This window comes from Teleopsis dalmanni, chromosome 2, assembly GCF_002237135.1.
Source record: "Teleopsis dalmanni isolate 2A chromosome 2, ASM223713v2, whole genome shotgun sequence".
Classification (NCBI taxonomy): Eukaryota; Metazoa; Arthropoda; class Insecta; order Diptera; family Diopsidae; genus Teleopsis; species Teleopsis dalmanni.
The window spans coordinates 103,766,212-103,781,043 of NC_051847.1; the positions used below are offsets into that span (position 1 = coordinate 103,766,212).

The window sequence follows — 14,832 nt, forward strand, 5'->3', positions numbered from 1 at the left end:
ACACGTTTCCATCTAAATCTAGTGCAAATTTCTTCATCCATAACATCACTGCCTACACCGCACAAACAAAATCTTAGTATTTATTTAACATTTTTTTAAAACGAAATTACCATGTTCTAGGAAGCCTTCTTTAAAAGACACACTGTTAGTGTGATCAGTCGTTGAATGTGACTGTGGGTTTAGTTCATTTCCCGTAATGCTAACCACAGCACTGTTGTTTTTAAAATCCATACTCTGGTTTGGTTCAAATCAGTAAAAATGTACGATTATAAATAATTTATTTCTAACATACAGTGCATTATTTCAAAATGTACCGTTTCTGCGTAGTAAAACTTATTCTGAAAAATATTATCGGAACATTAAGGAAAAATCACAAATTTCATTTTTAAATTATATATGTATCAAACAATAGGCTAGGAATTATTGTCTCTTATAGTTGCTTATGTATAAGAAAATATCTAAGCTTCTCAATTTTAAGTGCGACAATTAGAAAATCTGATGGTGGAAGAACTGCATCAGAAAATATTGGTCAATAACTGGGATACTTTAAATAAGTAATGTTAGTAAATTTCTATAACACATGTTCAATAACTCAAGTTTTATATTCATTGGAAATACAAAAGGAGTATTTTATTTAAAATTGCTTTTAATTGTAATCTTAAAAAGATATTTAAAGGTCTTTAAGTACCTCCTTTTACAATTAAGTACACAATTCAAGACTACATCGTCTAAAAGTCTTTTGATATTCCAGTAAACCGCTTACAGAAATCAAGTAAATTTTTTTTATACACAGTTGTCATTTAACTATACTTAAGCAACAAAAATGTTTCTGCATATGTGAAACAAATTATTTGTCATATTACCACTAATAATATACAACACGTAAAAACAATTATGAACTACCAACGCTACGCAACTCCGACGAGAGCTGAAAATGGCGGCCACCAGATACTCGTTGTTATACATACATGTAACAAACAGAGAACAGCGAGTAATTCGACTATTAAAAGGTACTGCCAACTATTTTCATAATTTCGATATTGGAATTATTCTGATATTTTTGATAACTCTTCCCAAAAACTAGTTTGCGTACTGTACAAAAGTCACTAAAATTTTGTTTAATATTAATTTAGAAACACCACACCACAAAGTGTACTCCACAAGAAAGAAAACTCTATTGTGAACTAAAATATCTACAAAGAAGATAAAAAAAAGAAACTGAGAAAAAATTTTGAATAATTGTGCTTCTCTGTGTGTAATATAAGACAAAAAAATGTCTTATATTTATTCACCATATCAGAATTGTTATAACATAAATGTTTACTACATTTGCGGTTGCATGTAGTTATTAGAATAAATAGTATCAATTATTGTTACCAGAAAATTCATTGTATCTATTAAATTCATTTGAATGAGTATATGTAGGCATGATTTCTTATATTAGTTTTGCTTCAATTTTTATACAAATTTTAAATTTGCTATATAAATCAAATATTAATAAATAATAGATAAGCTAAAATCAGCAGTGCTATAATTATTATTGATGTAAGTAAATATATATAATTAGTCATGAAAGTGTTATGACAAAGTGAACAAATTGTATAGTATTTGTTAAAATAAAAGTTATTCTTTATCATGTTGCATATATACCAATTTCTATATATATGTATATTACTTAAAAATACATTTATACCAAAAGTTAGCATCTAATAGAGAAGCTAGTACGTCAGTAGCGAAGCGTCAGCTTTTTGGCAAGGTGTTCACATTTTGATCAAAATAGAATTCCAACTATAATGTATTCCTCCTACTCCTGAGTTTTGTCCTTTCCACAAGCAAATAGCGTACAAGACCAACAAAACAATTTATTTAAATGTTCGCAACCTGTGATCCACTGGTTTTTATGGTAAATAGCTGTGGGCAAACGGCGACTAACCACAAATTTCGACATTTTTATATCAGGTACCAAATTCTTCATATCTGGAGTTGGTCTATTCATTTTATGAATTAAAACCTTTTTTTCAGAAGATCGTTTAAAAAAAGATATTTGAATAAAATCTTTAATCACACATTTATCCATTTCTAAATATTATTTTTCATTTCAAATTTCTTTAATTTTTTTCTTTACTTTTACCATTTGCTAGTATAAAATTGCAATAATGACTTTGTTTTTGTTTTATTTCCAACATCTACATAAGAGTAAGAAACTCTCATGTATTCATTACTCTTTTACTTTGTATTTACTATGCACGGTTCAGTTTTTTTATTGAACCATTTGCCCATATAAAACGGCAACGATGACTTTGATTGTATTTGCACGCTTTCTATGAACTTGCGGTTCAATTTAGTCGATTGAACCTCTCGTCAAACGTAAAGCGATTTTTTCTCAATCATTTCTTTTCTCTTTTGTATTTACTTTGCATAACATTGAAGGTTCACTTTTTTATTGAACCGCTTGCACGCATTAATTTAAGAGTTATGATTATTTTACGTACATATTATGCGCGGCTTGTTTTCTCTTTTATTTTTATATTTGTTTGTATGTTTTGTGTTGTGTATTCAATATTGAACATAGTCCCTATGAGAATGTTATTTCATTTGCATGCTTTATAAGCAGCGCGGTGCAGTTTTTATTCTGAACCTTAGTATATTTTAAGAGGAATGTGTTTTCTTTTTTATTAATTATAAGTAATATTGGGTGTAACTAACATATGTATGTGTGGTTTTGTTTGTATTATACGTTTTATGTTTATGTTAATCTGTTTGGAAAAGCTATTATAAAAAATGTTAAGTACCAAAATAGCGAGATTATTTACCTAATAAAAAAAAGATCTAAAAAGGAAGCTTTGTAAAGGTGTTCAGTGCACACTCTGAACCATTCGACGCCTCGCCTCTGTAGTACGTATACATATATTTCGAGTTTTAAGTTACATTATTTTAATATTCTGTTTTAGGCAGTGTGTGAGTTGTGCTAAGTTGCGTTCTAAATGAGGGAAATTCAAAGTTGTGCCGATAATGTAATGATGTGTTGGTTAGCATATGTGTTAACATATTTTCGAGGTGGCTAAGTCGAGACTAAATCGCCAGGGCTGCCATTTTAATATTTTCATAAGATAATATTTTCAAAATTGAATTTAAATGAATATATGAATACAGAAAATGACAATAAAAAATAATTTTATTAAAACGTTTCGTTTTATTTGTATTGAAAAATGAATACTTTTTGCATATATTTTTCATTATTTAATAAGCATTTGCAATGAATTTTGTAACTATTTGTATTTTCTAAAATTCTTATTATTTTAAACATCATAAACATTTATTTGATAAAATTTTATTATAGTGACTGTTTCCAGAGAACTAAGTGAGTTTTTTTCATTGACTTGGCAATATTGTTTTGGTAATTTTTGACGTTTGCATAATTTTGTTTGTGCTCAACACATTCCAATTTTGTAAATTATACTGAAATTATTTTATAATTACCTTTGGATATTCTACTAAGAATCTCCCTTTCAATATATTACGATGATTGTGCAACTAAATTAATTTGCAAAATTGCGTAAATAAAAATGTTTCATCGATTTGCGCGTTCTCCGCCATTGCAAAATATGTAAACAAAGTATTGAAATCAAAATATATTCACAGCTAATTTTAACTGTCAAAATGCAACTCGCACACTTTTTTATAGTAAGTGGCTAAATGTGTGCAGCGCAAAAAATCCAAAGGAAAATTCCATTTGGTTAAGCATCAACTTAGCACAACTCGCACATGCACAGACAATGAATATTAATATAATATTTTAACATTAAAAAAAATTTTGTATATGGGCCGTTTGCGAGTTCGAGTAAATTGATGTTAAATTGAGGGATAGTTAATTATGTCGGTATGGCAGCGAATGCTGGTATTTACCTGAATTTCGAGTAGAGTAAATTAGATAAAAATTAGGTAAATTTGATGTTACCATTGTGAAAATTTTATAAGATGTTTAATAAATAAATAAATAAATTCGTAAATTTTTAACCAAAAATTATAAATTAGTGCAATAAATAAATATTAACATAAGTGCAGTGCAAAAACTCCTAGGAAATCTCAAGAAAATTGTAAAAATGTATGTGTTTACTACTTACTACTTCACTTTCTTTTAATAAAGTGAAATGCTTTTCATGTATGAAATTCAAGAAATTCTTAAGTATTAACCTCTTAAGACATTTAAAAACATTGTGAAGAATGGAGATCAATTTCGTCGCTTTAATTCCGTAGTGTTAGAAGAAATATAAAATATATAAGCATTTTCCGCACCATCTAAGAGGTATGCTTGCTAACGCGATACTGAATTTTAAGTGTTCGATTCCCCGATAGTCCCATCTACCAAAATATTTTATTTAAGAAAAATACAATTTTATGTGAATACAATTTTAAATTAACTTAATATATGCAAAACAATATTACTATTTTAAAAATATTTAATAGGATGCAAAAAAATAACAAAGAACTATTTAATTAAATATAGATAATAAATGAATTCACTTTATTAAATAAATGTTGATCAACGCATTTTTGTATAAAATATTCCGTTTTAGAGACAGTCAAATACAGGTCACATTCACCAAACCGCAGACTTGAACTTGAACAGTTATGATTTAAAAAAAAATCGCAAATAGTACAATATATTTTTAAGACATATATATTTTTAAAAGATGTGAAACTTTTTAAAATGTTATTAACATAATTATAAATATCTATATATTATTAACAACACACAACCAAAGTACAAATAAAAATATTAATTTTGCTGTTTCTTCAAATTCGATTTTTTTAATGAAAGATAGAATAGACCCTATCTTTCCTAGTCTTGAATCTTTATGATCCATGAAACACCCTCCTAGGTGTTTTTTCAGCTTATACATTAGTGCCGGGCACTCCCAAAGCACATGGTATACAGTTTCTTTTTCTTCTCTACAGTATCTACAGTCTGAGTTGGATGAATATTCATTGTACAGTGACCGGTCAATAATCCCGTAATAATGCTAAGGTTGTTTTTTGATTGTCCTATGAAGCGTTTTAGGTTGTAAGTCGCTAACAGCATTTTAGATTGTGAGAGTCCTGGTAACCTTTACTTCTTTTTCTTTTTCCTCTTCACCATTCATGAGAGTAGATAGAGTTCCTTTGCCTAGACCACAGAATGGTTCTGGGCCGATCATTCTTGAGGCTGCGCCTCTTCTTGCAAGTTTGTCTGCCATTTCATTGCCTTGGATGAATTGCAACTTTGGCCCATTTTCTCGAAACGGATTTTTAATCTCAAAAAACCAAAACAGGCAACGAAATATCTTAGAAAGTACTTTTATTTCAGTAAATATCGTGATGAGTAGGGATATGTGGACAAAATAGCAAGACCGGCTGGGGAAAATGATTCTATTGAAAACTGCAATTTTCATTTATTCACCACAGAATTTAAATTAAGTTTTAAAGTATATAATGAACATATTATATATTTGAGCAAAAAATGATACACACGATCCGATGATTTCGACAAGTTTTTACTTCACTTTATTTAATATAATAATGAATAAAAGGAATACAGAAAAAAATGACAGTTGTCTGACTTAAGGCCAGAGTTACCAGGCAATTAATATTTATTGTATAAAGAGTACTTTACATGACAACAGAACAGAAGTTTATATTTACTAATTCAGACATTTCAGCAGATTTTATATTTTTTATATATTTTAGATTTTTTATATTTTATATTTAAAATTTTTTCAATTATTGTTTTAGCTCCAAAATTATTAACACAAATCAAAACAAAATTTTGTATGAAAGCACAGCTGTGATCCATATTGTTTCAGCAAAAAAGATCCAGACCATTGTTTGTTAAAATACGACTATTGTTTAGTATGATTGTTTTTTGGTTTTTTTCTTTGCATTTAATTAAATAAAAGATAATAAAACCAAAATATAATAATCAACAACAATAAAGAAAATATTAAATAAAATATTTTGGTGAACAACTTTTAAAAATATAATGATATGAACTTTTGCCAATTTCATCCAAAATTCCAGTAATAAGACTGAAAATTACTGCTTACACACAACATGTTCAATGCGAATGCGCGTTCGAATCACTGACTTAAAAAAACTTTTAGCAAATATATTAACTCCTGACAGCGGTGTATGTTGTATTTTTATTTCCATTATCTACAATAACAAATCCAATTTCGAATTCATTAGACTCCAACCTATAACATATTCCGAAGTTTCCAAAAATCGTCGAGTCATGTATTGGAGCATGTCACCTTTCAACAATGTCTGCTACTATCGCATAAAGTTTCAGCATTAGTAAAAAGAAATTCTTTTCTGTACCGAAATAATTCAGTATCTATGCTATCTAAGTATGCAAATTAATGAGATTGAAAGTTCGGTTAAGTTTTAAAAAAATATTTATTAAATGAATAGCATTTACATATAACTGTGTTCTAACCGTACAGGAATCTAATCTAAGTGAGCAATGCTCCTACTTTTATATTCAAATAGTCTGAGCTTACAAATAAAGCTTTTTACTCAAAGCTTGCTCAGATCATAATTTAAAATCTATCTTATTCTCTATTATTTACTCTTACAAATGATTGCGTGTTTTACATTTAACCAGTGACGACTGCTCTAAGGTGCGGAGGTGTGCGGCGCACACCCTTACATAATTTGCAAATTGTCAAATAATATATATAAATTTATTATATATCTTTACATCAAGAAATAATATTATTTATTACATTTTCGTATATAAAATTTTAAAGATTTGAGTTTTAGCAAAAACAATTAAATATAATTGTCTATGAAAACTCATTTAATTTGTTTCTTTTAGCTACTAGAGTCGTTAGTTGTGCTCATAAGTTTGCAGCTCACATCACCATACATTTCTATCATATTTCGTCTTTCCCCTTTTAGCTGTTGCTCCCACGAATAATAACCGCTTTGTGTGCGGAGTAGCTGGCCGCACATTTATTCGTTGCAAGTGTGTTCGATTGTGTTTGATCACTGCATGAACATGTATGGTTCTAAGTACAAACTCTTTTGTTTGAAAAAAGTTGGTTTGATATTATAAGATATATGTGAAAAGTTGTATTTAATCCACATATTGATTTAATATTAAACTTATACATAAATTATTAATTTAATTTCTTTAATATGTTATTTTGTTAATGAATTATTAAATGTTATATTGTGAATATATTGTTGCCTAATGTAATATAGTTATTATTAATAAAACATCTAATATATTTTAATTTATCATTTTTAATTTAAGCATATATGTACAAAAAAAATTCTAGAACGGCTGCAGACCCTTCCAGATAGGGCACGCGTCGTCACTGCATTTAAGCCTACAAAGTGAGAGTGTGCGATAACATGCATATAATCCATTGTATTATTTATATACATTTCCAAACTATTTCCTTTTTCTTACTAAAAACAATGCACAATTAATCAAAATAATAAACAATTGTTTGTTTAGTGACTTGAGTTATGCTTAAGTGAATTTTTCATCAGTCATAGTGATGAAATTGGTGAGATGAACTTTAACTGTCTAACAGTACGTTCCACTACATACTTAGTAAGCGTAATTTACTGAGTAAATTGCATTTGCCATATAAAGAGCTTCCGGGCTTTTTTTTTTACTATAGAATATAGTAAACAAAATTCGACCAAAATTATTATCAAATATGACGAATGCAACATTGGAAATTCTGGCAGATTAATCCTCACCGTTACTGTCAGCGTCGTTAACATTATCGTCAACATTTTTGAAGTAAAAAAAAAAACACACCTACAAAGAAAAGAAAAATCAATGATAATCGACTAAATTTTTTTATTTTTATTTTTAATATATTACAAAGTATTAAAATTATAAATGTAATAATATAAATTTTATAATTATATAAAATCTAATTATATGAAAAATATATAAGTACACATTTTTTGTTGTTTTTATTTTTAATTATAAGTTATAAGTGTTATTAGTAACTATTGGTTAAAATAAAACTTACTGAAAATTTGTTTCAAACACCGCCTTATTTCTTTTCTATTTGGATTGTGGTTGTTTAGTGTTTAAACTTATTTTGAAGCCCTCTGTTGTCTTCTCAGAACCGACATACTGATTTCATTTTTATCTAAAATAGCAACTCAGTAAAATTGTATTCGTTATTTAATAATATTTACTGCCCGCATTTACCAGAAGTCCAGCACTTTCTTTGGTTTCTAGTTATCATTGAAGATGTTTTGATTTTGAATAATTTGTAATTTTTTGTTTTTTTTGTATATGCAGCAACTGCTGCTTTTATATTATGAAAAATATTACAAACATTACAAACATTATATATTAAATTATTTAAATTTTTTGTCTTTTCTTCAATGCTGATTTATTTCCTTCTAACACTACAGGATTTAATATCATCTGTTTACAATTAAAATGTAAACACAGAAAAGCTCTAAAACTAGAACTTTTTGACACATAAAAGCTCTTTCCCATTCCTTAAGTAACTCATGATAATGTAAACACAAAAAGCTCTATGTTACAACATGACTTACTAAGTACGTAGTGGAAACGTAGTATAAGTAGCATGTTTAAAATCATATAGAGAATTAGCGTATCATCATGATAATTAAATCCTGCCCTATTAATATAGACAAACAAATTTTATGTTTTATAATGTTTTTCGATTAAAACTATATTTTCATTATAATTTCACTATCATCACTCATTATTTTTTTCAAAAGTAAACAAAATTAGCTATCCAATAGGTAATAGTGTCTTATTACACCTCTAGCGCAGTTTAAAGATTTTTAATCCTCCTGCGTTTAAGTTGTTGCCACTGAGTGCACCTTAATGCATGAGTTTGGTCGAATGAGTACAATAAAAAGGAGACCCGGTTGGGATCATTTTTGTTACTTCTTCTTCTTGAAAGCCTATTTACTTTTTTTTTTTAATTTTAACATGCTGCTTATAAAGTTATTTTGTATCTATCAATATTCCAATATATTGCACTTTTTGAGCATAGTATATTATACTTGACCGTGCATTTATGGACAATGATGTTTTTTGTTTATGAAATATACGTGTACAAATTTACAATTATCGAGGCAACGAATCTACAGTACAAGCGCCACACTCATACAAACGAAAAACCTACCTTATTTTGCTGGTGGTTTTATAATAAATCCATCCAATCTCATGTAACAATATTCGATCAAAGCACAATTGGTAGGATGTCCAGTTCAAACCTATACATATGTTAGTCGAATTAGGCTGACAAAAGCCCGACAGCATACATACTCAATCATACATGCAACTCTCTGCATTACATGAATGCATGTTTGTATGTTTGTTCGTTGTACAATGTTGGAGACATCAAACAGCATTTCAGTGACAAAATCAAAATTGTGTACATTTGATAAATTTTTGAATTTAATAGTATACGAGTGTAAAACAAAATTACCTGTTTGAATAACCTGTTATTCTGAATTGTGGTGTAAAAACACAATACAAATTTATTTGTGTCTCAAATCTGAGTTTTTCCATTCTGTGTGGCTTTGTTTTAAATGTTGTTCATGCACAATATTTCCGAAGCAATATCGTAATCACCAATTTCAAAATTAGGATTCATGTGTTTTATCAAGCCAGGAAGCATTATTAGTGATTTTGGTGACTTTTGCATTTTTCCATCAATTATTTTTTTATTTTGTTTAAAAATCTTTTCAAACACTTTTACCTGCATCCTGATCTCCTGAGACATCTCTGATGGATGAGACAAAATGTCATTTGATTTGATTGTCTTCATTTAACATTTTTGACATTTTTGACGACGTACACTGTAACCAATAAAATATCAACTAGAAGCAAATTCTATAAGAATTCCATCTGAATAGAATGAGCCCGCTTCTTCATTGAAGTATGCTTCATTAGGGTGGCTTAGAAAAACTAAAATGCGATTTTTAATGAGCGCACCCCCTAGCAATATGCCATTGACCAAAAAAACGATATTCCCAAAGTTTTGGGTTTTCAGCACAAAAAACAGAAATTTTTCAATTCAAGGTCATTTTTTTATTTTTGTTACTTATTTCAACAGTTATTAATATATACTCATTTGATAGATAATTAAAATATCTTTTTAATAAGATACTGATGAGCAAAATCGGTTAAAAATTATGTGCAAAACACAATAATTAGTTAAGCGACTGTGATCTGTTTTCTATTTCATAACATTTAGTTGGCATGTACAATTACGTAATAGGTATATGCTACGATTTAGATAATTATTTATAAAAAATTATAATTTCAAGAAAATTCTTTTTTTCAGTAATTAATATATTGTGTTTATTATATTTTATAACATAAATCTGACTATGTGAAGGATAATTTTTATGGTTCGACTACTTGCAGAACATATTGTTTTTCCTCTTCATATTTTGTCAAAATCGAATTATAATCCATCATAAGCCTAATTCCTCTTTCTATACAATCATTTATCATATGAAGTCTGGCACAGAATTCAAGTGCATCTCTATAATCTTGCGTCTCCATCCATGGCGAAGGATCGAAACTGATAAAACTATTAGATAGGCAAAAACGATCCAAAAAATTTTTTATTTCTTCGGTCACGAAATCAATAAGGTTCTTTGAGGAAAATAACTTCATTAGTGGGTTCCCACTCTTTATCTAACCAGAGATAGCTGAGATCTTGGATCTATGACCGGTAACTCTACAGTCACTATCTATGCATATGGCTCAAAGATGGAAGGCGGTACGGGAGCAGGTATCTTCTCGAAAGATATGCAGATAAGACAGTGCTGCCGAATCCCTGCTACTTACAGCGTCTTTCACGGCGAGATATATGCTATCGAAAAAGAGGTCAACAGTAGACAATAAAGTACAATTCGTTCTTCGAATATCACTATTTTTGTAGATAGACCACACTGAAAGCAATTGAATCTAAATTCCAAGAGAGTATTAAAATGTCGCGATTCACTGATGAGCATCAAACACCATAAGGTCTCTCTTTGCTGGACATAGTACATTTCGAATACTTGGACATAGCAATATTGAAGGGAATAAACTAGCAGATGAGATGGCCAGAAGAGGTTCTGAACTGCATACAGGAGAGGCCGACCTCTCAATACATACAGCGATATGTAAACTGTATAGGATAATAGAGGAAATCAATAAGGTGACTAACAATTTATAAACTAACCGCGAAGACTGTAAGGCCGCTAGAATCTTATGGCCTAAGTTGGACAAAAATAAAACGAAAAGCATTTCAGGCTTCAGCAAACCTGCAGTTCGTGTGCTTTCTGAAGTACTAAAGGGGCACTGTGCCATTGCGTCGATGCTCCAACGGTGGCGAATTCCAACAAGTGGATTATGCAGGAGTTGCTAAGATGAAGAGGAGGTAAAATCTATCAACCATTTCCTGCGTCTCTGTCAAGGACTTCAAACAAGGCTACTTTAACGTCTTGGGGATCCTTATTTTACTGGCTTGGAAGAGATAACGAAAGCAAACTTATCGGATCTCCTCAACTTCATCTGGAAAACCAAATGGTTTAACAAGGATAACAAAGATTAGCAACTCGCAACTCCTGGTCAAATTTTTTGAGGGCATCCCAATGGGCAATATATGTCTCCGAGTAGAAATGCTGACAACTGTCAGCACGTGCCTTCCGAACATAACCTAAACTAGTGTGGATTAAAATTTTCACACATATGCTCACCATAAAAATGTATATATCTCGTACAAATCATCCGAGTTATATGTAAATTGATCTCTTAAAATAAACATTTTTAGTAAGTACATGATTTTCGCCATCCATCGAGAATCTTAGATGGCACCTGGGCGCCACAGGTAACCAGGTAACTATTACAAAATATGTATAGCGTAGCGATCCGAAACCTTGCATTTGTGAAGGGCGGAACCTAAACTAGCACTACGTTTACGCGAGCCTTAAAAGTTGTTTTAAGGCTCTTAAAATCGATTTTAAGATCGCGTAAACACCCTAAATTGAATTTTGCTTAAAAGCACTTTTAGCTTACTAAAAGTAGTTTAACATCACTTTTAGTAAGAAATGTCACTTTTACGCTTTGCGTAAACACCTTAAAAGCAGTTTAAGGTTTGAATTGTCAGCTGTTAACAGTAAATAGGTACAAATAATTTGAATTTTATTACAAATAACACTAACCAAATAACTAAAAATATGGAGAAAAGGGAAATGAAAAGAAAAAATTGGATGAAAGAGGAGGAAGAATGTTTAATTAAAATATTTGCAGAAAAACAAATAATTAAATTGTTAGACGGCAAAAAATATAGAAAGGACACAATTTATGAAATTGTTCGCCAAGAACTGGAAATCAGTGGCTGGTACAGAAGTGTACAGCAAATTAAACAAAAGTGGCAAGTATTAAAGAGACAATACTCTGAAATAAAAAAACATAACAATTGTAGTGGTAACAGTTGCATGGAATACCATCCATTGATGTGCGAAATCCTTGACTCAAGACCATCATCAATTCTTGAAAATAACGGGTGCGATACTCTTGATATTGAACACTTAAATGGTAATTTATCATAGAAGTAAATATATTGTTACCGAACTTTAATTTCTTTAATTGTAGGCGAATGGAATGAAGAATATTTGAATGACAACACAGCACAATTCAGACTTTGATTTGCCTTCGACATCCGCATTTTTGAACTCACAGAATAACGCAGATGAAACGAATTGGGAGTTAGGAATAGATGACTTGCCTTCGACGTCAACTTCATCAAATACCACCACAACGCAAATTCGACTAGATCGATCGAAGGGCAGAGGAAGTTACGCAAAGGCATTGTCCAGCTTTCATGAAAGTTGGTCTCGCGAATGCAAAATTATGATTAGCCGCCAAGAAAAATTCTTTAGCGAGGAAGCGGAAAAACAGCGTGAATGGGAAACGAAAATGCTGGAAGAGCAGCGTAAGCACAATGAAAATTTGGTGCGTAGTAGCAATGAGACAATTGAAAGTGCTATCAGAGGTCTAATTGCATCGCAGAATTTAAATTAATTAAAATTATTTATTTTTTATTCTCTATTTGAAAATCTTTTTATTTTTTATTCTCTAAAAATTTAAAAAATATTTCAATTTAATATTAAATTTATTATTTTCAATTATTTAAATTTATTATTAAACATAAATTGATATAAATATATTATATTATATATATTATATTGTTAATTATAAATAAACGTATAAATTAATTAATTAAAAATTGGTTTTTTCTACATTATTTTTTTAATTGCTTCTATGTAGAAGTGGATATTTTCTCGCCAAGTACGCGCATATATGATCTCGCATAAGATGTCCGAACGACGAATTTTGTCGATTGTACATCTGTTCAGGTTGGGGATATTCACTTTCACCGTGGATTCTTTCTACATCCCATGAGGAATTATAACGTTGTTTAGATATCTCCACAAAATTGTGAAGAATTCCGCACGCTATTATCACATGCGGCATATTGTAAACATCTAGGTCGCTCTTCTTATAAAGTATTCTCCATCTTCCTTTCAAGCGACCAAATGCTTGCTCCACAACAATTCGTGCTTGATTCAAATATAAGTTGAAGGATGTCTCTTCAACAGTTAACTCGTCCCTATAATTTTTCATAATCCAGTTACAAAGCGGATAAGCTGCATCACCAATAATATAATAAGGAAGTTTAAAAAGCATAGCTTCATTTGAGGCGTTGTAAATTCCGGCGATTTCCCTATGGCTTTCAGGAATTAATGTATTATGGTTTTTGTATAGAGAACTGCCCCTAAGCACTGATGCATCGTGTGCACAGCCAGGATTTTGTGCTGTGATATTTTTAAATAAATATTGATCATCCACAATAGCTTGCACTGCAATGGAACTATAACCCTTTCTGTTACGAAAGTCTGCAGCACCGTCTTTTGGGGGTTTAATTGGCACATGAGTGCCGTCTATAACACCAATAATATTTGACAGTTTAAATTTTTGTTCAAATCTCGAGGCTATGCGTTCACATTCTAATGCATTTGGCCAGGATAATATTTTGCCGACTTGATTTTCAATTAAAACTTTACAGAAACTGTGAACACATAAGCAAACAGTACTTTTTGATACTCCAAATCCCTTTGCAATTACACGGTATTCAGCACAAGAGGAAAGTTTGTAAACTGCAATAGCTATTTTCTTTTCAACAGACAACCCTTCAACGAAAGTATTTTCTGCTGGTGCCATTTTATCTTTAAGCAAATCTACAAGCCTGAAAAATATTTGTCGATTCATTCGAAAATCAGCAATCCATTGTTCATCGTCATAGAACTGCAGAACTTCAACATCCCACCACTCCGAACTTCTCTTCCTTTTGCTAAAAGTTCTTATTCGTGGTGGAAGCTAAAAACAAAAATGCATTCTAAATATTTTATGAAAAACTTTATAAAAACATTTACATTCATTAAAGCCTCATTAGCAGAACGTATTGCCATTTTATTAAAGAGCTGCAATCGCATTTCTCGTAATTTTGTAAATTTTTTACGGAATGATTTTAAAATCAGCATTGTTGCTTTATTATTATTTTCTACAATTTTGGTTATAATATCTTTTTTTTGCAATAAAAGTAAAACAATTTGTAGTTTTACCATATTCATTTTTAAAATGTTTAAAATCAACATTTATGTTTGCTGTTAAACAGCTGATTGATTGACAGTTACTTTAAAAGTGCTTTTAATTCTTGTGCGTAAACGCTCTAAGAACAAATTTTAAAATCAGTTTTAAAAGTGATTTTAAGA

General features: G+C 30.0%; 2 protein-coding genes across 2 annotated transcripts in view; both read right to left on the reverse strand.

Annotated features, from left to right (window-relative positions):
• LOC119675255 overlaps window positions 1-5,198 on the reverse strand; it is a 5,992-nt gene extending 794 nt beyond the window's left edge. Inside the window, exons 1-5 of the mRNA XM_038086442.1 lie at window positions 5,115-5,198; window positions 904-1,020; window positions 315-338; window positions 111-234; window positions 3-52 (exon numbers count right to left, since the gene is read on the reverse strand). Coding sequence (XP_037942370.1) covers window positions 3-52; window positions 111-234; window positions 315-338; window positions 904-1,020; window positions 5,115-5,198 — 399 coding nt within the window. The remainder of the gene's footprint in view (window positions 1-2; window positions 53-110; window positions 235-314; window positions 339-903; window positions 1,021-5,114) is intronic.
• An 8,111-nt stretch (window positions 5,199-13,309) lies between these two features.
• On the reverse strand, window positions 13,310-14,578 carry LOC119675256 (protein ALP1-like). Its single transcript, XM_038086443.1, has 2 exons — window positions 14,494-14,578; window positions 13,310-14,437 (listed from the first exon to the last, which is right to left on the reverse strand). The coding sequence occupies exons 1-2, from the start codon at window positions 14,551-14,553 to the stop codon at window positions 13,310-13,312; spliced, it is 1,188 nt and encodes a 395-aa protein (XP_037942371.1). The 5' UTR covers window positions 14,554-14,578.
• Window positions 14,579-14,832: the final 254 nt, after the last annotated feature.